This window comes from Acinonyx jubatus, chromosome A3, assembly GCF_027475565.1.
Source record: "Acinonyx jubatus isolate Ajub_Pintada_27869175 chromosome A3, VMU_Ajub_asm_v1.0, whole genome shotgun sequence".
In the NCBI taxonomy this organism is placed as follows: domain Eukaryota; kingdom Metazoa; phylum Chordata; class Mammalia; order Carnivora; family Felidae; genus Acinonyx; species Acinonyx jubatus.
In genome coordinates, this window is record NC_069388.1 from 122,955,307 (window position 1) to 122,982,675 (window position 27,369).

General features: G+C 44.9%; 1 protein-coding gene across 3 annotated transcripts in view; it reads left to right on the forward strand.

Moving 5' to 3' along the window:
- Positions 1–26,452, forward strand: part of LOC128311304 (40S ribosomal protein S8-like) — a 192,085-nt gene extending 165,633 nt beyond the window's left edge. The window contains exons 2-4 of one of the 3 annotated variants that reach the window (XR_008289663.1): positions 4,092–4,231; positions 21,737–21,843; positions 22,077–26,452. Coding sequence is in view for 1 of the 3 variants with exons in the window: in XM_053201205.1 (XP_053057180.1) it covers positions 19,423–20,073 (651 nt within the window). In the remaining 2 variants the exon portion in view is untranslated. Of the gene's footprint in view, positions 1–4,091; positions 4,232–10,434; positions 21,844–22,076 lie in introns of those variants that run through there. The other 2 variants (XR_008289664.1, XM_053201205.1) reach the window with 2 other exon arrangements.
- Positions 26,453–27,369: the final 917 nt, after the last annotated feature.

The window sequence follows — 27,369 nt, forward strand, 5'->3', positions numbered from 1 at the left end:
AGCCAAAATTGGAGGCTTTACTGACTGAGCCACCCAGGTGCCCCTCAAATGTCTGTTTTTCTAATGAAAATCAGGATAAATATTTAAAAGTTAATCACTTGCTTCCTCTATTGGGGTCAAGATATGGAACATTTTTAAACTTTTTTAAAAAACATTTATTTATTTTTGAGAGACAGAGAGAGATCAGAGAATGAGCAGGGAAGGGACAGAGGGAGAGGGAGACATAGAATCTGAAACAGGCTCCAGGCTCTGAGCTGTCAGTACAGAGCCCAACATGGGCTTGAACCCATGAACTGTGAGATCATGACCTAAGCCGAAGTCAGATGCTTAGCTGACTGAGCTGCCCAGGCGCCCCTGATATGGAACATTTTTATAGCTTTAAGTTTGAAGACTAAGTATTTGCTTGCGTTCACAACAACATTTATTCTTCAGCTTCAGGGAAATGCAGTGCTTCCACATTGAGTAATTTTACAAATAAAGGATACTTTAAGAATCACCCCCATTTGTTTATTTTTACCCCTGTGGCCATTTTCTTTGTGGATAGTCGCTCAGGGATCTCACTGGATCTTCCCTTATCATACAGGCAGTTGTAAGAGTGTCCTTGGGGAGACTGAGGCAAGAAGGATTTACCTTGCATTGTACAATTCCACCATGTTTAAATGTTGAGAACTTCATGACCTCCATGTTTCTTCTTTTGCACCAGGGTTAGATCAGGCCTTTCTGACTCCGGAGTCCCTGCTCTTAATCATTCTGCTTGCTCTACCTGCCTTCAGGGAAGGAAGGAGAATCAGACCTTGAGATAAATTTGAAATCTAGCTGGGGATATAAAACTGAAATGCATACACAATGGCTAATATGAGGTAATAGTTGACAGAATGATGTGGTTAACAAATAGATGCTGATGATAAACAAAGAGGCTAAGGTTGTCAGCGATGGTTTACCGGATGATATGGGACTTGCTCTGGGCTTTGAAAGAGAATGTAATTTGTCTGGGCAGAGGAGACAGGAAAGGCCAGTGAGGACCACACAGACCAGTAGGAGAGAAGTAGAGCTTCATTACGGTTAAATAGGCCAGGGTCAGAGTATGGAGGGTCTTGAAAGACAACCTAAGGACTTTGGAGAGGTTGGAGTAGATGTGCATTAAAGCCCAGTTTCCTCGTTCTCATTTTTCCCTCTTTCAGTTTTATTGAGATGGAGCTGGAGTATGCACTTCAGGAATACTTCAAGGTATACAGCCTAATGACTTGACTTACCTGTATTGTGAAATGATTACCACAAAAGGTTTGGTTAGCATCCATATGCCCATCTTATATAGATGCTCATAATAGCGTTTATGAATGTATTAGTGGAATTACAAGTCCTGTATAGTGCCTGCATGACAGATCACCTTCTCTTGAAAGGTCCAACAACTTTTTAAAAACAGTTTCTATTTTGAGATAATTATAGATTCATATGCAGTTATAGGAAATAATACAGATAGATCCCACATGCCCCTCACCTAGTTACACCTGCAGGTAACATCATGTGTAACTATAACACAGTATCAGAGCCAAGAAATTCACGTTGGCACAATCTGCTGACAATTAACATTAATACCATTCATTGACGACATAGATGGACCTAGAGGGTCCATAGATGTACCCAAAGCAAAATAAGTGAGAAGGAGAAAGACAAACACCGTGCGATTTCACTCCTATGCGGAATCTAAAAAACCAGAAACAAATGGATAAACAAACAAACAAAAAGCAGAATCAGACTTGTAAACACAGAGAACAAAGAGGTGGTTGCCTGGGGGAGGGAGATGGGGGATGGGCCCAATGGGTGAAGGCTCCCAGGCAGAGGGTAGCTACACTTGGGGTGAGCGTAGCATAATGTTTAAACTTGTTGAATCACTCTGTTGTACACCTGAAATGAATGTGACATTGTGTGTCAACGACACGCAAATAAAAAAAAATTAAAGAAAACAAAAGGGGTAGCAGCGGGGGGTGGGGGTGGGGCAGAGAGACTAAAATGAGTCTCTCCATTCTCATTTTTTTTTTTTAACAAAATTACTATAACATTACTGTGTTAGGTGATAAAGATTCAGAAATCTGAGGCTAGCAGTTCCATCTGCACCATTATATCCCAAGCGCCCACCTGGGTGCCTGGTGCTCAATAAATTGATGAAGGAAAGTGTGAATGACTATCTGTCTCCAAAGACCTCATAGGCTAGTGGCCTAGACCAGTGTATCCAACGCCTTCACAGGGTGCTGTTAAACACGGACACGTGTGCAAAAGCCAGAGGACAAAGGGTGATGAGCTGGATGGGAATAGAGGAAGGAAAAGCTTCATGGAGGAGGTGGCTCCTCAGTGAGTCGGCATTGCTCTGTGGTATGATCCACTGCGGGAGTGGAGGGGGTAACGGAGGGACTCGGGGGATGAATCCGGAGGCTCAAGGAGGCTGGTCATGACAGTCTTTGGGAGCTGTGCCTGGGAGCTTTGACCTGCCCTGCAAGGATTGGGTGCAGGCCGCTCTCCAGTGGGCATGAGCATCACCTGGAGGGCTTCTTAAAGCACAGATGCTGAGCCCCATCCCAGAGCTCATAGTTAGCAGGTCTAGAGGGAGGCCCAAGAGTTTGTATTTCTGACAAGGCCTTGGGTGGTAGGGATCCCGCTGGTCTGGGGCCCCTCTGAGACCCACTCGTGTCGGAAGTGGATTCGAAGAGGTGAGAAACTGGAAATAGGGAGACCAGTCGGGAGGCAGTGATCTGCATTAAAAAAAAAAAAAAAAGATGCTTGTCCAACCTCTGAGACGGCTCAGTGCCAAGACCAGAGCCTGTATCTTCAGACACTTACTCCACCATCTCCAGTGGGGAGAATCCTGGCCCAGCACGCACATATCTTATCAGAGGCTCAGTCTTTAGTAGAAAACGATATAATTTGGATTTATGCAAGTATCAAGAGTACATATAGGGCTTCAGGTTTTATGTTTTAAAGGATTTTTACTGTTTCAGAGAATGGCGCGGGATTCTTCATCTGAAGTCCATAGCCCAGGGGTCCTCGAAAGTGAAACTGGTCCCGCTGTAGTCAGATTCTCACTTTAAACAAAAAGGCTCAATGATTCCTCCAAGACAGGGAAAGACAAGAGATTTTAATCAGATGACTTCCAGCTTGACTTTTAACAACTACTGTCCCTCAGGGAAGGTATACTCACAATGCTGTGAAGGAGATTCCGAAAGCTGAAGGGAGTTAGACATGAGAAGAGAATTCCCAAAATGGTGAAAAGAAAGATTTCATTATTTTGTTGCCTTTCTTTTTTTTCTTTCAGTAATAAAGAATTTGGTGGAGTTAGTTATTTGGCAGTGCATACTTGGGCTGAAAACTTTAATTTTCTTTGCCAAGCTTCCTAAAAATAGTCTTTCTTCGGGCGAGGGCCATCTCAACATGAGCTGTGTTCATTCTAAGCACGACATGTTTTGTGAATGTAATTGCCTATTAACCTGAAGATTTCAAGTGCAATGAGACAAAGAATGTGGAATTATACTTCTTCAGCATTATGAATTTGTTCTTGTTTTGTGTATGTAACAATAAGTTCTTTCATGACATGGCAGTGGGTGGTGAAACCCGATACCTGGCGAAAATACAATGGAATTATATAATACCAAAAAAGTCAATTGTTTTCCCTTTTGCTAATTAACTCCTTTGAGCGGGGAGGTACTGAGGATGAGGTCAGCTGGTGGCTTTTGTTCTCCAACTAGTTTCCATGCCGTTTTAGGCACTGTCTCTGTAGTAGTGTGCTTTTATAAATGGAGGAGTCTAGTGACTATTGGAACGGCCCCTAGGATGGTTATCCCATGGCTTGGCAGCAGCTTTACTGACTGCACAGAATTTGTCTTTCCTGGGATCCTGACGATAACTTGGGCTTGAGCTGATAAGTGTGTCCCTGGCTCTGTTCTTTTCTCCAGGGACTTTGCACACTGCTAGATAATAGAGCGGGGGCTCACAGGATTCTTTAGGGAAAGATATTGCCAGTTATAGGCCTGACATATGAAATTTGATATAAATTGGGACAATAACAACCCAATGCTGGAGTCGCTGTTCTTATCTTACAGATATGGAAATGGAAGTTCAGAGGAAGTAAAAATCATATGCAAGATCAGTCAGCTCCAAAGTGGTAGAGAGAAGATTCAGATCCAGATCTGTCTTTCTCCAAAGCTCAACCCTGTCCAGCATATATTATGTTCAGTGATGTGTAAGTGGGGCTACCCTGGTGGTGATTCTGTTCAAGGATAATAAGAATTATTTTAAAAGTGACCTAATAATGTACTGATTTCCTTCTGCTTTTCCTAGATCTTCTGTAATAATCGTCTATTTCTTTCATAACAGCAGCAAATCATCTTTAAGATATCTTTAAAAGCACCAAAGAGCTGGGGCACCTGGGTGGTTCAGTTGGTTGAGCGTCCGACTTTGGCTCAGGTCATGATCTCATGGTTTGTGGGTTTGAGCCCTGCATCGGGCTCTGTGCTGACAGCTCAGAGCCTGGAGCCTGCTTCAGATTCTGTGTCTCTTGTCTTTCTCTGTGTCACCCCCTCCGCCCATCCCCCCCCCCCCCCCGCTGCCCGGCTCACACTCTGTTTCTCTCAAAAATAAATAAACATTAAAAAAAATTTTAAAGCACCAACGAGGAAAGATAATGGACACTGAGACCATGAAGTCTATGTGAGACTGACCAAGGGGATATACTTGTGACCCCAGGAATGGGAAGCACTACTTGAACAAGACACAGAAAAAGCTAACCATAAAGCAAATGATTGATATATTTGCCTCCATTAAAATGACAAACTTTTGCCTGACAAAAGCAACCATAGCCAAAGTGAAAAGACAAGTGACAGAGTAGAAGATATTTTCAGCACATACATCAATTAAAGATCAGTATCTGGCACATATAAAAATCCCTACAGGGATACCTGGGTGGCTCACTTGGTTGAGCGTTTGACTCTTTTTTTTTAATTTAATTTTTAATTTTTTAAAATTTACATCCAAATTAGTTAGCATATAGTGCAATAATGATTTCAGGAGTAGGTTCCTTAGTGCCCCTTACCCATGTAGCCCATCCCCCCTCCCACAACCCCTCCAGCAATGCTCAGTTTGCTCTCCATATTTAAAAGTCTCTTCTGTTTTGTCCCCCTCCCTGTTTTTATATTATTTTTGTTTCCCTTCCCTTATGTTCATCTGTTTTGTCTCTTAAAGTTCTAATATGAGTGAAGTCATATAATATTTATCTTTCTCTAATTTCACTTAGCATAATACCCTCCAGTTCCATCCATGTCGTTGCAAATGGCAAGATTTCATTCTTTTTGATTGCTCAGTCATACTCCATTGTATATATATACCATATCGTCTTTATCCATTCATCCATCGATGGACATTTGGGCTCTTTCCATACTTTGGCTATTGTTGATCGTGCTGCTATAAACATGGGGGTGCATGTGTCCCTTCGAAACAGCGCACCTGTATCCCTTGGATAAATGCCTAGTAGTGCAATTGCTGGGTCGTGGGGTAGTTTTATTTTTAGTTTTCTGAGGAACCTCCATAGTGTTTTCCAGAGTGGCTGCACCAGCTTGCATTCCCAGAGCATTCGACTCTTGGTTTTGGCCTGGGTCATGATCTCTCACAGGCATGAGATGGAGCCCTGCGTCGGGCTCTACACTGGGCATGGAGCCTGCTTGAGATTCTTTCTCTCCCTCTCCCTCTGTCCCTCCCTTGCTTGTGCTCTCTCTCTAAAAACAAACAAACAAACAAAGAAACAAACAAACCCTATAAATCAATAAGGGAGAGAAAAGTAGCCTAATGCGCAAAGCAGTGAAAGATTTTTATTTGGCAAGTCACAAAACAGGAAAACATAGATGTCCAGTGAAAGTATAAAAAGATGGTTAAACTCACTAGAAAGAAAGAGAACATTAAATGCTACTTCACATTCATCCATTTGGCAAAACTGGTACCACCAAGTGTTAGGAATAAAGATGTAGGAAATGGGGGGCTTGATAAACTGCTGGTAAACTGGAAGTTGGGGCAAGCACTTCTCAATATGCATGCCCCAGAAACATTATGCGTGTACATACAAGGAAACATTATGCGTGTGCGTACAAGGAAACATGATGCGTATGTGTACAAGGAAACATTAAAAAGATTCTTCATTAGTAGTATTGTGTATAATAGCAAAAAAACTTGGGATCAACTTAATTATCATCTATGTTATATTCATCTTTATAAGCTTGGTTGAGAAAAATAAAGCAAATTTCTGAATGATGAACTCAATATGGTACCACTGATATACATTGAAAAATTCATAGAGAGTGCTTTATACTACTATGTGTATGTACATATGTAGTAAACATATAAAAACCTGCATGAGAGGCAAATGCACCAATTTCTAGTGGCGTCACCTCTGCAGAGAACAAAAGGCAGTGGGTTGAGAGTAGGCAGGTGACTGTATCTGTAGTGCTTCATATCTTTTTTTTTTTTTTAATTCAAATTCAATTTAGTGAACATACAGTGTGGTCTTGATTCAGGAGTAGAATCCAGTGATTCATCTCTTACCTACGAGCCCAGTGCTCATCCTGAAAGTGCCCTCCTTAAAGCCCATCACCCATTTAACCCACGCCCCTCCCACCACCCCTCCAGCAACCCTCAGTTTGTTCTCTGTATTTAAGTGTCTCTTATGGTTTGCCTCCCTCTCTGTTTATATCTTAAATTTTTTTTTTAATTTTTATTTATGAGAGACAGACAGAGCACAAGCAGGGGAGGGGCAGAGAGAGAAGGAGACATAGAATCCAAAGCAGGCTCTGCTCTGAGCTGTCAGCAGAGAACCTGATGTGGGGCTCCAACCCATGAACCGTGAGGTCATGACCTGAGCCCAAGTTGGACACTTAACTGACTGAACCACCCAGGTGCCCTCTGTTTATATCTTTTAAAAATAATTGCTGTCTTTTCTTTAGCAAAAGTGGCTGTATGGGGGGCACCTGGGTGGCTCAGTTGGTTAAATGTCTGACTCTTGGTTTTGGTTCAGGGCATGATCTCACGGTTTGTGAGTTTGAGCCCCAAATCAGGCCCTGTGCTGAGAGTGTGGAGCATGCTTGGGGTTCTATCTCTCTTCCTCCCTCTCTGTCCCTCCCACGTGCTCTTTCTCTTTCTCTCTCTCTTTCTCTCTCAAAATAAATAAACTTAAAAAAATGGCTGTATGGGGACATGTATTAACTCTAGGCAGTGGGTATATGGGTTGCTGTTATATTATTTTCAACACCTCTGCACGTGTTTAAAATAATTAATAATTTTTAAATTAATAATAAAAATAGAATAAGAGCAAATTGGAAAGCAATTTAATGACTACTGTTAAATAGAAATAATTTTATGGTGCAGAATATAAAGGAAATCTGGTCTTAATTTTTTATTTCAGTAGAAGCAATTAGTCCAGAGATAAATAAAGAAGAACTTATGGACCAAGAATGCTGTTTAGACACTGCCACTGACTACTGTTCAGAATTCTGTACACTTTTAAAATCACTTGAAAGAGAGAATGCATTTCCATCTGTCTGGGATGGTTTAGGTTAAAGCTTATTTTGAGATTCTTCTGATCATGACTGCGGAGCTCCCCTGGAGTGAAGTAAGCAGGTTGGGCATTTCCCAGGATTCAGAACTGGGGTTGGTCTACAGCTGTCACGATGGCACTCAGTGCCCATGGGATCACGAGCTGCATGAGGCATTAGTGGTGCTGCCCCTCAACCTGCATGCTTTGGTTGCCTGATTGCCCTGAACAGGAAAACCCTTAGAACTCCTGCTGCAGACATTCCTGGACTATCTTCACTCCCCAGAGGGAACTCTGTCACCTGCATCTTGGCTGGTATTTTGGAGTCTGCTCTGAAGGCTTCCTACCTATGGTAGAATGGTGCTATGAACTGAATGGACTGTCCACCCCCACTCCATTCATGTATTGAAGCTCTAACCTCCAATGTGATGGTGAGGAGGTAGGGGGCGCTGTGTTTATGGTGGCAGTCACCCAGCTAGTTAGTAGCAGAGCCAGGGAAGGACCCTCCCTCTTCCTGCTCTCAGGCTAGATGTGTTTTTAGCCATACTGTCTTGTGTTTGAAAAATCCTGACTTCTGGGTTTTTCTGGTTTTTTTTTTTTTTTTTTACTCTTTCTCCTTCCACTGGAAATGAGGATGGCATATGGATAGGCGATTCTTACAGGAAAGCATTCCCATGGAATCCATGAATTCATTCATGACAAAGTACTTTGCCCTGTTTGCTCGAGGCAAGTCCTCAGAATGGTTTAATGCAGAGGAAACCTTTTTAGCAATTCCTTTGCAAAGGGCCAGGTTTATTGATAGAGAGTGACACATTATTTTCCTCTTTGAAATTTGCAGATATAAAAATATTGCCTTGACAGATGGATGTGTGAAGCCCAGAAGTTATTCATTTTACCAACTGAATAGCTAGTTACCAAGGTAGAGGGGTGAAGATTAGTGTCAGCGCATCAACACAGGCTCCATGTCTACTGTTCCAGAATTTCCTCGTCTTTAAATTCACTGTATGGTGTTTGAAGAAACCAGTATATGAAAATATGGTGACAATACAGAAGTGATAAGCCTAAAACATAAAACCAAGGAGAGGTGGACCGTGCACATCAAGCTGGCCTTTGTTCTGTATGTGTCCTCTCCAGAGTCACCGGAAGTTACTCCCCCCCGAAAGGTGACCTCGAAGTCCAAGCATCAGCCCTGGGCATGTTTCCCAGGTGCCAAGGAAAGAGGAATTTTTATAGCATTTTAACAGGTGCCTGAAGTCAGATCTTGGGTAGCTTTGCCACTAACTAGCTGTGACACTTAAGGCAGCTAATTGACTTTTTAAAGCCCTGGTCTCATCATCTGAAAATAGGGATGAGACTAGTAACTTCCTTAAGTAGGAGTTTAGAGCATTAAATGAGACGATGTATATAAAGCCTAGCTCACGATGTGCCTCTAGCTCCTACTGGGTACTCAGAAACAGTGGTGGTTATTATTACAGTGGATTTCTTGGCACATTTGGCATGTTTGATGCAAACACCTGCATGCTTTGGTTGCCTGATTGCCCTGAACAAGAAAACCCTTAGAACTCCTGCTGCAGACATTCCTGGACTATCTTCATTCGCCAGAGGGAACTCTGTCATCTCCCTCTTGGCTGGTATTTTGGAGTCTGCTCTGAAGACTTCCTACCTATGGTAGAATGGTGCTATGAACTGAATGGACTGTCCACCCCCACTCCATTCATGTATTGAAGCTCTAACCTCCAATATGATGGTATTTGTGTGTGTGGGGGGGTGTCCTTTGGGAGGTAATTAGGGTTTGATGAGGTCATGAGGGTCTCCTGATAGGATTTGTATGCTTATGAGAAGGGATACCAGAGCATTTGCTTCCTCTCTTTCTTCCTGCCATGTGAAGCAGCAGTCTGCAAGCCAGGAGGAGAGGCCTCACCAGAAAAGCCTATCAGCTGGCACCTTGATCTTAGACTTCCCAGGCTCCAAAACTGTGAGAAATAGATTGCTGTGTTTTAAGTCACCCAGCCTGTGGTATTTGGTTATGGCAGCCCTGGCCTCCTTACACAGATGGGAAGTGTTCTGTGATTCGTGCTTGGGAAATAAAGCCTACTGTCTGTTCCTCTCAAAGATTCACAGCACTCACTGTGGGTTGAAGGGGCTCCTGTGAAAGAACAAATTCAACTTTGTTTAATGTGACATTTCTAAGACTAACTGAACCGGGGGAATCCTTTTGGTCTAATTGCTGTTACTGTTCCCTAGACCCCGAGTTCTGGATGCCCTAGCATCTCAGCTCTGCTGTCTGCCTGCTGTGGTCATTTGGAGCCTAGCAAGGGGGCTGCTGATGGCTGGGAAGCCCCCTGCCCCACTGGCACTGTGTTGGGCTTATGCTCAGGCACTGCAAGCGTCTTCTCGCGCTCCTTTGTTGCACAAACTAGCAGAATACCGCAGGCTGTGCTCTGCAGATGTTTGCTAATCCCCTCTGAGTGTGCCGATGTATGCGAAGTATGCTGGTGTCACTCTGACCGTTCAAGGAGACCATATGTCCGGGATGCAGGAGCACCATCTAGCAGGACCAAAGGCCAGTTCTGGGGTTGGCTCACACACTGTGGGTCACTGCGCCTGTGCTCCAAGCATCTAATGACCCCATACACGGCCCCTGTCCAAGGAGACCCAGCCTGACCTGGGTGGCAGCAAGCCCACAGCCCACCTGGGCAACTGTGGTCCCTGCCTCTGTCTCTTCTAGGTGGGGTTTTCTTCTCTGTCAGACCATATTTACACTATGCTAAGGACTACCTGTGTAAGGGTGTCTCTAATTTGCATACAGAACCCTGGGGGTATGTTGCAGATTCAGATTCAGAAAGTCTGGAGTAAAATCTGCATTTCTTTTTTTTTTTTTCAACGTTTTTTTATTTATTTTTGGGACAGAGAGAGACAGAGCATGAACGGGGGAGGGGCAGAGAGAGAGGGAGACACAGAATCGGAAACAGGCTCCAGGCTCTGAGCCATCAGCCCAGAGCCTGACGTGGGGCTCGAACTCCCGGACCGCGAGATTGTGACCTGGCTGAAGTCGGACGCTTAACCAACTGCGCCACCCAGGCGCCCCTAAAATCTGCATTTCTAGTAAGTGCCCAGGAAATGCCAGTGCTGCTTGTCAGCATAGTCCCAGGGCCACAGACTGAGTAGCATCAGCTAGGTCCAGAGGCAGGCTTCTCCTAAGAAGGTATTGTATGTCTTGTGCAGGGGTCTCCAGGCTCCAAGCAAGTTAACATATTTTCTCTCTTGTTAGAACTGCACGACATCCTGTAAGGTGGTCTGGCAGGAAACTTATATCCGTTTAAAACGGGAAGACCTTGAGATTCAGAGGCACTGACTTTATGTATGGTCCATTTGTGTGGAATGGATCCATCCATGACTCTATTTGTTCATTCAGGCCTGTGGAAAATGTTCTAGGCCCTGGCCTCTGAATTGCCATTACATTATGTACCCTCTCTCACCTTCTATTGAAATTGTGTATATACTCATCACCACCCCAAGGTGACTAAAGTCCTTGGGAAATAAATTATGTCAGATGTATCTTCACATCCCCAACAGCTCTTGACCCTGGATTGACAGTGTGTTTGTCGAATAAATGACTGGGTATCTGAGGCTGCTTAATAATTGTGGAGGATAATAAGTTCTGTGATTCTTATGTTTGTAATGGCTCCTCATTGCTCATCTCGGGGGTTCTTAATCTTTTTGCGGGGGGAGGTCAAGGACTGCTCTGCTAAGAATGTGACGGCATCTATGCTGCCTTTTCCTGGACGGGTATATGTCGTGTGCATTTTGCACATATTTTCTGGAGTTTCATAGGGCACCTTGAAGCCAGATTCTATAGACTCCAGTTAATAATCTCTAGCTAATGGGGTTAAAAATACACCCTGCAGCCTGGCATCAAAGCTCTTTAGGATGTGGGCAATATGTGTTCTCCCATTATGTACTAGTTGGGGCTCCTTCGGTAGCGAGTGGCAGAAATCCATTTGAGTTAGATTAAAAACAAAGTTATTTTTGTTTTTATATGTAAGGGCAAGATTATTGGGGTAGTTCACAGAACTGATGGAAGACTTGGAAAGGAGTAAAAATTCAGATGCAGCTCCAAAAACCTTAGTGTCTGGAACCAAGGGGCATGAGTGATCTAAGGATCATTTTATCTCTTTATTTATTTACATTACAGGGACATGGCTGAGGGCAGCTTCAGGCTCATGTTTCACAGGTCTGTAAGCAAAGAGAAAAGGGCTCTTTTCTACAAGTTTCAATAATAATAAAAATAAAAAGTCCCAGGGAAAGTCTCTAATTGGCTTGCCTTGGCTCCGTGCCCATCCATGGACCAATTACTGTGTCCAAGAAGGATGTCTGGGTCACATGCCCACCCTCACAATCACTGTGCCCAGGGAGGGGAGCAGGTAAGAGGAAGGTAGAGCCCATTCACACTGCATGGGTGGAGGGCTGAGAAGTTTCCCTCAAGACAGGGCAGTGCTGTGGGATTGCTGGGGAAATGACGTGGTAAGGGGAAGCTCCGATGCGTGTTGTCTGTCATTTTTTACTTTTCCAAAATTCGTTGTTCTAACTGCATTGGGTTGTTCCTTGTCCTTCACACGCATTATTCATTCCCTCCTCTGCTTCTCCTGGGCTTCCCTCCCCACCCTGCTTGTCCCAGCCTCTTGGTTTGCTAGGGCTGCCATCACACAGTACCACAGACCGGGTGGCTCAAAACAACAGAAATTTATTCTCCCACAGTTCTGGAAGCCAGAAATCTGACATCAGGGTGTCAGCAGGGGTGATTCCTCTGAGGGCTCAGAGGGAGAAAATGTTCCATGCCTCTCGCCTCGCTTCTGGTGAAGGCATCTCTCTGTGTCTCTCTCCTCTTCTTATAAGGACACCAGTCATATCAGATTAAGAGCTCACTCTACTTTGGCATGACCCCATCTTAGCTAGTTCCATCTGCATCTGCCCTATTTCCAAATAAGATCACATTCTGGTCATATTCCTGGGAGTTATAACTTAAACATATCTTTTGGAAGACGCAATTCAACCCGTAACAGCCTCCCGGCCCGGATCAATGCCAGTTTCTCCAGAAGGAACTTTGGTGACCATCTCAAGTCAGATGTTTCTCCTCTGAGCTCCCGCTGTCCTCTCTGAATGGTTGCCCTACGCCATGGAGACTAGCTCTCTATGCATATCTTTCATTGTCACGAGACTGGAAGCTCCTTGAGGTCAAGAATCCACATCTTTTTAATATTCCCTGTGGTGCTTAGAACGGTGTGTGGCAGTTACTTTCATAGGTCAACTTGACAAAGTCACGAGCTGCTCAGATATTTGATTAAACATTATTCTGAGTGAGTCCATGAGGGTGTTTTTAGATGAGATGAACATTTGAATTTGTAGATGGACCGAAGCCTATTGTTCTCTCGAATGTGGGAGGGATTCATCTAATCCCTTGGAGGCCTGAATGGAACAAAAGTCTCAGAAGAGAGAATTTGCTCTCTCTGCCTGTCTCTAGGCTGGGACATTAGTCTTCTCCTACCTTTGGACTTGGGACTCAGACTGGAACTTAATGCCAGCAGCTCTCCTGGGTCTCCAGCCTGCTGACGTCAGGCAGATCCTGGGATGCCTCAGTCTCTGTAATCATGTGACTCAATTCTTGCTAATAAATCTCTTTATATATATATGTATACTTGTATATATGTCACATCCTGTTGGCTCTGCTTCTCTGGAGAAGTTAGACTAGGGCTAACACAAAGTGCCTCCCACAATGTGAGTGCCCAGTAAATGGCAGGGAATGAAAGAGGGGGTGATGGAATGGTAATTAGAGTGCTGGGGTGCCTCCCAAACTCTCTTCACCCAGCCAGGGGAATGCCTCAAAGAGAAACTGGGGATACGTGATACTCTCTCCATTCAGTTGTTCTCAGCCTCAGCCGTACATGGAGAAGCACCTTGAAAAGCTCTGAAAATCTCTGTGCCTCTGACTAATTAAGCATCCGCACCTGGGAAGGGGACCCAGCCATCAGTCGGTTTCTTTTAAGTCTTTGCCGTGAATTCCCCGCACGCTGGAGGTTGCAGAGCCTTGCTGGGGCAGTGGGAGAGCTCCAGGCTCATGCTGGGTGCTTTTCCCAAGTGAGTCTCGCCTTTGGACTTAACCTTGGATCAGGAAAGCATTATGATAGCACAAACTTTGGAGACAGGTGTAAATTTGTTCCCGGTTGACTAGGCCAGGCTACTTCCTAGGACTCAGAAAACCCAGTGTTTGAAACTTGCTCTGAGTTAATGTCCTGCCTGCATTCAAGCTCAGATTCTTGGAGAAGGGCCTCGAAGAAGGAGCATTTTCATGCAAAATGTGAGTGGGCTGTGTGTCAGCTGTCAGCACCAGGAAAGGAAAAGGACCAGGGATGCTCTGTGTGTAGCTGGTGACAATGGGATGTCACAAAGAGTTACTAGGGGAAGAAGAACATCTGCACTAACAATGCCATGGCGGGGTGCAGGAGAAACCCAGAGCCCCCCGGGGACTTTGGAGAGTTACATTTCAGGCCTGTGCATGAATGACTGGCCAAGCCTCCTGATGCCGGGGGCTTGCAGCAGGAGATCAAAGCCTCGGGGCGCCTTGGCTGGGGTGGTAGCTGGCCACTGTGTTCTGGCCTCCTGGCCGCTCCATAAACCATGTCTGACAGGGTGGCATCTCCGGCAGGCCCGCGATGCGGAAGGGAACACATGCGGCCATATTTCAGCCTGGACGCCTGGACCCGAATGTGAGCGCGTGCGTGTCTGGGGCTGAAGTTTCCCTGAAGCTGATTTGTGACCGTCTGAATTTACAACCTTGGAGGACAACAGATCGACCAACTAGACCCATATGTGTTTAGTCCCCAAGCCTGCGTCTCAGAGAGCACAAGGGGGAGGATGGGAGGGCGGAGGTGGGGGGATTTTACTATGTTCCCAGCAATAGGTGGTGATATAGGTCCTGTCAAGCAACGGGTTTTTAGAGGCATTTTTAGGGCATCTCATTGTCCTCTTCTTTCTCACCCAGGGTTGTCTGCAGTGCCTGGAGCTGAAGGGCCTTGTAGAAATTATTCAAAATCACAAACATTCCACAGGAATTGGATAGGAGACTGATACCTCAGTGTCCCCTCTTTGGCTCAGCAGCCCCAAGAACACTTAGCTTCATGGAGGCAGCTCTACTTAAAAGGAGCAGGGATGGTGGGGGGGCACCTGAGCGGCTCAGTTGGTTGAGCATCTGACTTCGTTCAGGTCATGGCCTCACAGGTTTGTGGGTTTGAGCCCCACATGGGTGCTGACAGTGGATCCCTCTTGGGATTCTGTCTCCCTCTCCCCAACCCCCCCCCCCCTTCCCCTGGTCATGCTCTGTCTCTCAAAAATAAATAAACATTAAAAAAAATAAAAGGAGTGGGACTCAGTTTCCCTTATCCATGGGGAGTGGGATATCTCTGCTCCTGGACAAGTCTTGGGACACCCTACAGAAGGACACAGGGACTGATTTGTGCACAGGTGGGGGCGGTGGCCACCCCAGCAAGACTTGCCATCCCACAGTCTCTCCCATCTGCTGTCTGCCTCCTCACAGATCCTGCCTGTCTGAAGGCCAGGAGATGAGCCAGACCTCCACTGAGCCCTTCCAGAATCAGTCAGTTAACAAACATCCCTGGAGCTCTGTGTGAGGCCTACTCCTAGAAGGTTATGAATTACCATTCTTTACCCCAACAAAGACAGAGTCTAAAATGCTTCCCCTCAGGGACAGGTGACACAGACTTGTTCAGACAGAGGTAGGGCCTGACCTCAGCTCCTCTCCTGAGAGAAGATACGCAGTGTCTCAAAGGGGAATGCATGAGGGCACAGCAAGGCACGGAAGGGGAAATGGGAAGGAAAGGGCTCTGTTAGGGGGTCACAGGTGCCACACATGCTTTCTTGTCTCCCATCTTACAAACAGAAGTCATAGATGTTCCTGGGCATTTGATGTTCTTCATTGATCAACCCTTGTTCAGGAGGCATGCATACATGGAATGTGGCCTCCCAGCCTGTGATGGCAGGTGTGTGTGTGTGTGTGTGTGTGTGTGTGTGTGTGTGTGCACCTGCATGCACACTCCAGGCATAGAGAGAGATTCACTGGTAGCAAGGTGACAAAAAGGACGATGAGGTAGAAAGGGTGTCTAAATTGGAGTAAGAGGCTTGGTATGGACTGAATGTGGCCCGTCCCCCCAAATTCTTATGTTGGAACCCTTTGCCCCATATGAGCTATGGAGCTATGAGAAGGTGGCCGTCTACAACCTGGAGGAGACTGTCCTCAGAACTCAACTATGCTGGCATTCTGATCTCGGACTTGCAGCCTCCAGAGGTGTGAGGAATAAATTTCTGTGTACACCCCATCCAGTTTATGGTACTTTGTTACAGGTGCCAGAACAGACTCAGATAAGGGCTACATTGTAAGCAACAGCTTTCCCATGTCCTAGCAGTGTGACTCTGAGTATAAATTCATTCTGCTAAAAAAATGAATAATTTCTGCTCTGTTTCCCTTCTTTACGTGGTTGTTAGGAGACCTGAAGGGTAGGATATATATGGCACTATTCTGTAGAATCTAAGTTTTCTGAAATATTCAGAAAACAAAAATCTTTTGTGTTTGCTTTTAAAGCAAAACACTGCCATGGGGCCGCCTTTTTTTTTTTTTTTCCCTTTTCTCACAAAGGTTGAGAATGTTTCTGTACACATGATTCCAAAATACCGTCAGCTTTCCATTTTAGTTTTAAATTGCCATCTGCCATAAAGTCTCTCAGCAATGAAACCAGGTTCCTCTTTGTATGGATTCCTTGGTTTCTTCTCTGCTGTTTTGTGACCTGGGAAAATGAGCCAGGATGAGGAGAACCAGGGACTCGTCCAGAAATGTTCATGTTGGGGGAAGATCCTGACTCCTGGATAATGAAGTGTGGATTGTTGGCAAATTTCTAAAGATAATATTTGTGGCAGGTAAAAAATAATGTCCAGTTAAAAACTTGGCAGTAATTCTCTCAGGGAGAGAATTGTCTTTTGTTTGGCGAAATACCTTGATGGCTTTTTTGAGTACAAAAGGTGAGCTCGCCCTAGGACATGCATTAGACTGGAGGTGGTTTTCAACTGTGCTTGCACATTAGGAGCTTTGGAAAAGTGTGTGTGCTTCTGCCCCAGCTCCAGAGCCTCTGACATAATGGCCTGGGGTAGAGTCTGGGCATCACTATTTTTAAACACCGCCCCCCCCCCCGTCCCCAGGAGATTCTACTGTGTAGCCTGAGTCGATTCTCCTGCACTAGACCCAGATGAGAGGGACAGGTAGAAGAGTGGACAGAACTGGGGGGCTGGTAGCCTGATGAGAGAGATGAGAGAGGGAAAGAGAAATCACCTGGGTGGCAGTGGGCTGGGGCTCTGTGTGCACAGGTGGCCAGCGAGGTGTCTCCAGTGTCCAGAGGAGCCAGGGACAGTTAACAAAGGAATCCCTGGCATTGAGTTTTAGGTTGTTCTCTGTGTTGTATATAGTACATACAACACTACCTTGTATCTCTAGATCCTCATGAACATCTCTGTCTGCCCAGTCCAGTGTCCATAGTGCTGTGGGGGAAATGCTGGAACTTAGGCTGGCCCCACTGATGAACAAAAACAGCCCAACACCTGCAGGAGATAAAAACTGAAGGGATTGAAAACCCAGCAAGAGTGGGAGATTGGAGTGAGGAGGGAACGAGGACACAATTGCCCCCCTAAGAATCCTCTGGGATGTTGGAAAGGATGCTTGGTTTCCTACCGTTTGTGGGCCAGGGATTCAAGGCAATTTTATTTAAATCTCAGTGGATGGTGCCTCAGCTGCTGGGGGACATGAAGGCTTACAAACAGCTGACACTCGAGCCAGAGAATAATAAATAATTCACCACCTTCCACTCTTTCCACCGTATACACTCCATGTGTGGAATATTTTACAGTGATCACAGTTCATTCGCATTCATCTCTCTTTGAGCTTTCCAACAGGCCTGAGAGATGGGGAAGAAAGGAATTTGTCACATGCGATCGCGAGAAAAGGGGGTTCTCAGCGGCTGTAGATTGCATCCAGGAGCCGCAGGGCTTGAAGCCTCGTGGGCTCCGAAGCCTCACTGCTGGTCCTGACTCAGTGCTCAACCCACCATTTCAGCCCGAGTTCAGGTCTCTCACAGCCTTGCCACTGCAGGAAGATCTTCTGTGTTAACACTCTTGTTTTTAGACAACATGAGCTCGAGATCGAACATCTACTTTAATCTCTTCCCTCTCTGCCATCTCTTCTCTCCCCTCTCCTTCTTCTGTCTCCTTTCCCCATCTCCTCATCCCCCCCATCCACCCACCATTTCTTTAGCATTAAAAAAAATCTTTTTTCAGTTTATTTTTTGAGAAAGAGAGACACAGAGAGAGAGAGCAGGGGAGGGGCAGAGAGAGAGGGAGACAAAGGATCCCAAGCAGGCTCCTCACTGTCAGCACAGAACCTAACATGGGGCTTGAACTCATGAACTGTGAGATCATGACCTGAGCCTAAATCAAGAGTCAGACACTTAACCGACGGAGCCTCCCCCCCCCCACCACTAGGCGCATCCCCCCTCCCATTTCTTTAGCATTTACATGGCTATACTCTCATTCGATAGACTTCCCCTAGATTAGGGTGGTCCTGCGTGGATTCCACCTGGGAGTGTTTTTGAATCCTTTCTTGTTTATTCGGTCTTCTCTGTTTCTTTATCTGACTCCAGGATGAGTCAAACGTGCTTACCAGCATGTATTGCAGAATCCCCCGGTTTCTAACCGGGAAATGGTCGCCCTGCGTCTCTGGGAGGAACTTCCTGGCTTTGCTCGTGGACCTCCACAAGTTGTTGATGTAACACATTCTCGGCAGCTAGAGAGGACTAAATATACTAACTGGCTTGAGCTGACCTTTGCTCTAGATTTAGAAGAGAGGCATGGCGACCTGTTTCTCCCACATGGAAACAAACAGTGGAGCGGATTTTATGCCCAGGTGTTTGCCATATAGCTTGATACAAAACCATGTCCTGGAAAACTATAAGCCAATCTAATTTATAGAAATAAACTGAGTGAGAATCATTATTTTTTATTGGTACCACTTAATGTGAAGAAAATGCACATTTTCCAAAAATATGGAAAAAACGTTCCATTTGCCTTATTGGGTCCAAATGTTAGGTTTAAATTATTTTACTATGCAAACTTTCTTTCATATCTTGGCAGTAGTGATTTCCATTTTTATTCCTTTGGTATCCATAATCTTATGAGAATCAAAAACATATGCTTTGAGATCACTGGACAGCTCCTCCTCCCACATTTTAAAAATGCACAAGGAAGGTTATTGCTCTGGTAGCAAAAATAACAGGAACGCTATGGGAGAAAATTATGAGGACATCGAGGCTGAATGGGAAAGAGGTTCAAAAGGTGCACTCTGGTTTTCATGCTTTTGATTTGCAAGTCATTAAGCTGGAAGAGCCCCTGCCTCCTGCTGACTGCCACTAGGAATGTAATTTTTTCTTCTCTAATAGAGGATTGCTTATTCAATGACTCCGGTTTTCAATATCGGAGGAGAATAGGGGATCTGGATTTTCCAGTGCTGCCTAAGATGGGGCGCTGGTTACAGGGCTAAGAGTAGATGGACTTCTGGCCTCCCCTTTGTCTGCACAAGGAGGGTGCCCTTGGTGGGGAGGCAGAAGCATCATACAAATTTTGGTCTCAGGAACTTTAGGCTGACAGAGAGAAGCCAGTGAAGAGATGAATGCTTTGTGTTCTCTCCTGAGGAAAAATTATTAGAAGAAAAAAAAAATCACTTGAGGAGAGTAAGATATTAAAATGTGATGAAAGGGTGTTTTGTAGCCAGGGTTGAAGCGATGGGCATCTCTTGGGACAACTGGCACAGGAGTTCCAAGACCGGGGGCAGGAGAAAGCTGTACCACAGGAAGCACGAGCTGGGACGCCCCATTGCCAACACTAAGATTGGCCCCCACCTCATACACGCAGTTCAAGTTCCCAGAGGCAGTAAGTACTGTGCCTTGAGGCTGGACCTGGGGAACTTTTCCTGGGGCTCCAAGTGTTGTATGCACAAAACAAGGATTGCTGAAGTCGTCCACAATGCATCCAACAACCGACTGGTCCACACCAAGCCCCTGGTGGAGAACTGGATCGTGTTCACTGACAGCACCTGGTACCCACAGTGGGACGGGTCCCCCTGTGCACTGCTCCTGGGCCACAAGAAGGGGACCAAGCTGGTTCCCGAGGAGGAAGGGATTTTAAACAAAAAACATTCAAAGAAAATTCAGGAGAAATATGATGAAAGGAAAAAGAATGCCAAAATCAGCAGTCTTCTGGAGGAGCCGTTCCAGCAGGGCGAGTTCCTTGCACGCATGGCTTCAAGACCAGGCCAGTGTGGCCCAGCAGATGGCTGTGTGCTAGAAGGCAAGGAGCTCGAGCCCCATCTTAGGAAAATCAAAGCCCAGAAAGGCAAATAAAGCTTCCTCCCTTCTATCTTTGGTCACGTAATGAAGGTGTTTATTGTTCAAAATAAATAAATAAATAAATAAATAAATAAATAAATAAATAAATAAATAAAATGTAACAAAAGGAAGGTGAGAAGAGTGTCAAAGGAAAAGGGGAAGGGCAGATGAGAGGCTCAGTGTCTTCCAGGGGTAAGAGGACAAGGGCCCCAGTGGCCTGGTCCCTTGCCCAATGAACTGGGTCATAGTCCAGACTTTGCATCGGCACATTATAGAAAGTTCAGTGTGTGCTCCATCAGCCAAGACCAATGTTTCCAGAAATATGCAATGTCATTCTCTGCCTCCTACGTTGTATTTGCCCTGATTGTCCTCTCTGGGACTTGGGTCTTTGTTCGGTGCACATAGCTGTATACTCCAAGTTTCTGCTGTCCATGAACTGGTGGTTAGTGAGCACATGTTTTTCCACAGCTTGCTCTTGTATTTCTGTAGTACTTGCTACTTTATATCCTCAATGACAACGTTACATTGGCCCTTTCTCCCTTAGTCCATTCAAAAAACTCACTCTTGTTTCAAAATAGACACAAGTGTCTTATTCTCTATGAAATCCTACCTGATCTCCCAAAGCCAAGCTGTTTCTTTTCTCTTTCAAGGCCCCCTGTACCTGGTGGGCACACAACAATTATTGCCCTCATTTTTCTGTATCGCACTCTTTTTTCTGCTTGTCTGGGAGCTCTTCTACATGTAAACTTGAGGGCAGAAACTGCCTTAATTACCCTGACTTTCCCTACATTTCATTATCGATTGCATTTTAACAGGTGCTTAAATAAATGTTTTTGAATGGATGATTGAATGAATGACATTCATTCATCTAGGCCCTTATTGGTTGCAAGGATGAATACAAAATGTACTTCATTTGCAAATAAGCAAATGTAATTAAAACAGAAGTACTGTAAAAATTTTGTTTCTGGCGCCTGGGTGGCTCAGTCAGTTAGGCGTCTGACTCTTGATTTCGGCTCAGGTGATGATCTCATAATTCGTGGGATCGAGCCCCCCCTGGTCGGGCTCTGTGCTGACAGTTTGGAGCCTGCTTGGGATTCTTTCTCTCCCTCTCTCTCTGCCCCTCCTCCACTCTCTCTCTCAATCTCTCTCTCAAATAAACATTATTTTTTTTTTCATATTATACTTAGTTTTTGCATTCTAAGAATGAAAGGGAGAGCTTACAGCTATGTGGTTAATAGCCGAGTGGAATAATGCAGACTCCCCTTATACTAGAACTCTCCGACCCACATTCCACACTTACCTTGACTTTCTGACATTGACCGTGGATGTTAATCAGATGGTGGAATGATTGTTTCATGACCTTCAGCTCATTTATCTCTGGAAATCAGTACTGACTTTTTGTGGAACAAGACTAAAAATGCTGAGGCAAGGCACCCTCAGCATTGGGGGTATAGTGTCTCATTTGTTTGGGTGGGGAAGGCTTTCAATGACCATGATTCAGGAAGCAGTCTTATGGCCAGCCATCTGTGTAGACTAAGGGGTACAAGGGTCCCACCAGGAACAGATTTCACTGCATCAGGACTTCAGTCTCTGGGGAGATTCATATCCCAGCTCACGATAGCTCAGTCTCCAGAGGCAAGTCAGACTTCCACTCATTCATGGGTGTCTTCTTCTCCAGGTCCAAGTCCTGCTTGGAACTCCCTTCATGAGGCTTAACGATAGAGCAGACTTGTGCTTGGTAGACCTGAGTGGACCATGTTAGTAATCAACCAGACTGGAAGCATGGTAAGTGCAGAGAGCTGGGAGCTAAGGGAATTCAGTGGTGGTCCTGGCCCCACTCAGTTCCCCATCACTAGCCCCATTATGGGCCTCAGGCAAATTACTTAACCTCTCTGAGCCTCACTCTTCTTTTTGCAACATGTGAGTCAAAGTTGCATTTCTAATTCTCTTCCAGAATACTTATAATACCTAAAATACCAGTCTGCTTAGCTTTTTTTTTTTTTTTTTTGTATCCCTAGGGCCTTTCTGAGAGCCTGGGAAGTGGAAGTGGCTCAGATCCTTGGAGAAGTTGATGGCCCTTTGAGAGGCAGAAGAGCATGATAATGTGTATGACTCCAGCACCAACTGATCTCATTCAAATCCCAGCTCCATCTCTTCCTACCTGTGTAGACCTTGAATAAGTCACTTAAACTGTCTGTGACCCAGTCACCTTTTCTGAGGACACTAATAACCTCAACCTCAGGATGATTATGAAATTTGAAAGTAGTCATGCCTTTGAAGCTCTTGGGGCAGTTCCTGAAGCATATAACCTTTAATCAACATGAGCTACTGTGATGCCACCTCCTAGAGGCCACCGTTTACTCATAGATGTCGAATAATTTTCATGTGTAAGATACTTTGATAATTTTTATTTAAGCTACTTAGATATCTTTGCCAGTACATGGGCTTATGTGACTTTGTCAATGAACTCCAAAACGTATGGTGCTGGTCCTTCCTACAGAAGTCTTTTTTTTTTTTTTTTTTTTTGGGTAAATTCAAGTTAGTTAACATACAATGTAGTCGTGGTTTCAGGAGTAGAACCCAGTGATTCATCTCTTACATAGAATACCCGGTGCTCATCCCAACAAGTGCCCTCCTCAATGCCCATCACCCATCTAGCTCATCCCCCCACAACACTCCTTCAGCAACCCTCAATTTGTCTCTGTATTTAAGAGTCTCTTATGGTTTGCCTCTCTCTTTATTTTTTATCTTATTTTTCCTTCTCCTATGTTCATATGTTTTGTTTCTCAAATTCCACATATGAATGAAACTTATTTTGCTTAGCATAATATGCTCTAGTTCCATCCATGTTGTTGCAAATGGCAAGATTTCATTACTTTTCTTCTCCGAGTAGTATTACATTGTGTGTGTGTGTGTGTGTGTGTGTGTGTGTGTGTGTGTGTGTGTGCGTGTGTGTGTTTACCACTCATCGGTTGATGTGGGCTCTTTCTATACTTTGGCTACAGCTCTCTTTCTTACGTAAGGAATCAAGAGATAAACTTTAGGGCTCATTCTTGTTTTTAAAGTTACATTCTTCTTTTTTATAATAAACTTTTTATTTTGGAATAATTTTAGATTTACAGGCATGTTGCCAAGATAGAGTAGAACATTCTTGTATACCCTTCACTGAGTCTCCCCTGATATGAACATCTTATGTAACCATGGGGCATTTGTCAAAACTAAGAAATTAATGTTACACATTATTGTTGACTAAACTTCAGGCTTTTTTTGTATGCCACCAGTTTTTCCACTGATGTCCGTTTTCTCTTCAGGGTCCCACACTGTACACAGTTTCCCTGTGCCTTTAGTCTCATCCCATCTGGGACAATTTCTCAGTCTTCCTTTGTTTTCTGTGACCTTGGCAGTTTTGAGGAGTACTGATTGAGCACTTTGTAGACTGTTCCTCACTGTAGGTTAGCCTGATATTTTCCCCACAATAGATTGGGATTCTGGGTTTTGGCAGAAAACACCCCAGAAGTGAAGTGCCCAGGCTACACTTTAATGAGAAATCTCTATGTTTTTGCTGTCTTTCACTTCTCTTCATGTTCTTTTCCTCTCTTTGAATATCACTTGCCCCCTCCCCCACACCCCCAATATGGACTTACAGTCTGAGGCAACCAAAGGGTGAGAACTGAGTTGGGCTTTAGAGGGAAATTAGAATTTGGAAGTGAGAAGGCATTTTGCTTGCCTGAGTCTCCATCATATTTGATGAGGATAGGACCTCCCTTACTCCACCCACTGCCCCAATTTGTGGGAACCTGGGAGAGGTTTTGTACTAACACATGGCATAGATTGAGGTTTAGCTTCATTTCAAGGTGCAGGTGTTAACACTTCAGGGATTCCCCTTCTTCTGCCCTTGTTCCTCAGAATTCCCACACCTCCACCTCTGCACACTCAAATTGTGCCCTCTCTTTATAACCCAGCTCACTTGTCCCCTCTGTGTCTCCAAAGCCAGGCTGGAACTCAAGGTGGGAATCAGGGTAGATATACAGACTCAAAGGAAGGCACATGTGGCATGGGATTCTGGGAAGAGGCTCAGCACCTGGGCTAATGGTAAGGCTTCTGGGCAGTTGCCCACACTTCATTTCTGGTCTTCAGTGTCAGAAGGATTGTGCAAATGCTCAACCAACCTCAGCCCCATTCTTAGGTTGCATATTATATGCCACTGCTATCCTCACTGCCTCACCAGATGCTATATGGTCATGAAAGAAGATAAGAGGGAGAGAGATTGACTGCACAGCAAAGTTTGAAATACAGGAACTTTCAGGTTGGGATTTTCATGTTTAAAATTTAGGACAGTAGGAGGATTTGGTTTCCAGTCCCAGATCTACCTCTCTTGAAACCTGTATTTACCCAGGGCTGCAGAGGGAGGGAGAGAGAATGAGGATGGAGTTGGCAGGGGTGGGGCTACACCTGCAGTTCCCAAGTGATCGTGGACAGCGAGGCCAACAGGGGTGCTGTCCCTGGCTCTACCACAGTCTTGTGCAGAGGGCACAGAATTGCCCTCCCAGCACATAACCTCCCCCTCGCATTGCCCCTTTGGAGCCCCCACTTCCCAGAGCTCAAGCTTGGTTTCAGCCAGTGGCCCCTCTCTTCCTAGGGCTCACACCTGAATCCATGATCCAGGCCTGAGCATCAGTATATAAGATGGACACCATCTGTCCTCCATTTGAAGACCCTCCTCCCAAGAGCAGATCCCCTCTGCAAGCAGTGAGAGCAAAAAAAAAGGACGAGAAAAATCTGAAACCAAAAAGTCACCCAGCCTCCAAATAACTACCATTGCCACAAAATAGAAATCCTTCAGGGCTTGGGTTCCGGCAGGCTCCATCCCATGTCTGACTGCCCTGACTGCCCAGCTCCATGCTTCTCTGACCTGCTTTCCCACCTAGGCAAGTCTTCCTAGCTGGGAAGGGGAAACCTTTGACATAGATGATCCCCGAATGCATTGCATGAGAATTGATAAATAATTTAACCTTAATCACAAAATGGTTTTTGAGGAAGACAATGTTCTTGAAGTAATTTAAGCCTAGTGCTTAAAACTCTACATAGAAATACTTCAGGTAATGGTTATTAATCTTCTGAAATCACGTTTCTTCTTTTTTTAAATTTTTTTTTAAGGTTTATTTATTTTTGAGACAGAGAGAGACAGAGCATGAACGGGGGAGGGGCAGAGAGAGAGGGAGACACAGAATCGGAAGTAGGCTCCAGGCTCCGAGCCATCAGCCCAGAGCCCGACACAGGGCTCGAACTCACGGACCGCGAGATCGTGACCTGAGCTGAAGTCGGACACTTAACCGACTGAGCCACCCAGGCGCCCCGGTCTTCTTTTTGAAGATAGTTGAAAACCAGGGAGGAGGACCCACAAAGATAGTTGGCAGATTTCAAACTCAGTATTTAATTTTCACACGATTTAGGCCACAGTGCTCTGCAGTTTGTAGGTTTGTGAAGGTTAAAACTCATCGGACCCCATGTTTTCTTGAGTTGCAAAATCACGATTGGGGCCTTGATGAAGGATGTCTTCGCAGCAAATATTTGTTGGGGAAAAGCCTTGTTTTAAACATAAGAAAGGAAGTGAAACTGATATTCTTTATGCATTTCTTTGAGCTCCAGCCTGGTCTGGCATTCATTTAAACCAAATATTGCTGCTGCTCTGCCTCCGCTGTGGCAGGACAAATCAGAAAGGGCCCAAGAATAATCCATAAACTGCAGGCATTCAGAGCTGCTTGATGTGGATTCAGGCAGAGCATACTGGAGAACATCCCCAAATTATGTGTTCTGTGTTCAAAGAAACCACAGTTTCTCTTCTCTCCCCTCCACCCCCATTTTACCACATGCTACGATGATGGGAGTTTGGGTTTGGGAGGATCAGTGTCTGGGGTTCAAATCTGGGCTCCTTCGCTTGCTAACTGTGAGATCCTGGATAAGTTTCTTGCTTTCCAAGTCTCAGTTTCCTTATTTATAAAATAAGGCAAATTATTCCCACCTTTCAAAGTCATTGTAAGCAGTGGTGATGGTTTCCATTGAGGAAGCCTGTAGTATAGCTGCTGGAATATGGAAGTTAAGGAAGAGGCGTCCTTTGATTTCTGCCCTGTAGAATTCTACTTTTTCATTGGGCTATGAAGAAACTGAAGAATCTTCTAGAGTTTATCATGAAGAAACTGAAGAACCTAGAGTTTATCATGGAAAATGAGCCCTTGTCCATTTCACTGGCTTAGTCCCACCAATTATGACTAAAGGGCACTGAGAAATTGTATGGACATCTTGCCTTTGGTCCTGCAGCTCAGCACATGGGGAGGGGAAAGTAACTTGAGCTGCAGCCTGGTCTGACACACTATAAGGCAGACTCCAGGGGGCACAGTACATTATGTCCACTAAAAAGGTTTCGTCCTCATGGATTTTTCTTTCAGTGCTTCACTTCCACCTGTAAATGCCTTGTGAGATCTCTGCCTTCTATCATTCTGAGGCTTGATGTTCCACACTACTTGCTCTTAGGTCTGGCTCCAAATAAGGGACTCAATGGTCAGGCTTCCACTTAATTTATTCTACACTCTACTGACTTCAGCAACTCTGTGGCCTCACTGAGATGCCCAGTCCATTGACTCTGATGTGTTCTCTCTGATCTCACTTTCCTCATGGCCCTTCCTGGCCAAGCTATGGTTCCTTGACCAGCACATATCCACTCCCTTGCAAAATTCTTACTTCTGTTCCTCCATATCATAGGCTCAATCTGGTGAAACCCAGTTATTTGTTTCCACTGACCTCATGCCTGAGCATCTATGATGCGGGGAAAACCCCATCATAACTATGTTGATTAGACTCTCTTTAAATTAGTGACCACAAATTTCAAATTCATACCTTCTCTTATCTCCAGAAATCTCCCAAAGAGCCTCACTTTAAGCTGAGGAACTTGTCTCATGTCATTTAGAAAAAATAGATGTGTTACTGCTCCTATGTGTAGCCACAGTATAGCTGCATACATGACATGTTATCTTCACTAATGGAGGGATTAAAATAGAGTCCCACTATGCACTTAAGCCTGAATCGAAATAGTTCTGTTCCTCATCCCCTCTTCCAAAGTTTGTCAACCAGTGATCAATTCATGTGGATTTTTCTCAGCAACAACTCCAGTGACATTTGCCAAGTTTTTTTCTTCCATCCTTTGTGCACTGCCTTCACAGCCACCTAAAGGTGGCTCATAGCTGCCTGCACTGGTGGTGACCATTGTGAGGACACCAACATCTGGTTCAGAGATGATCTCACTGAAGTCTCTTA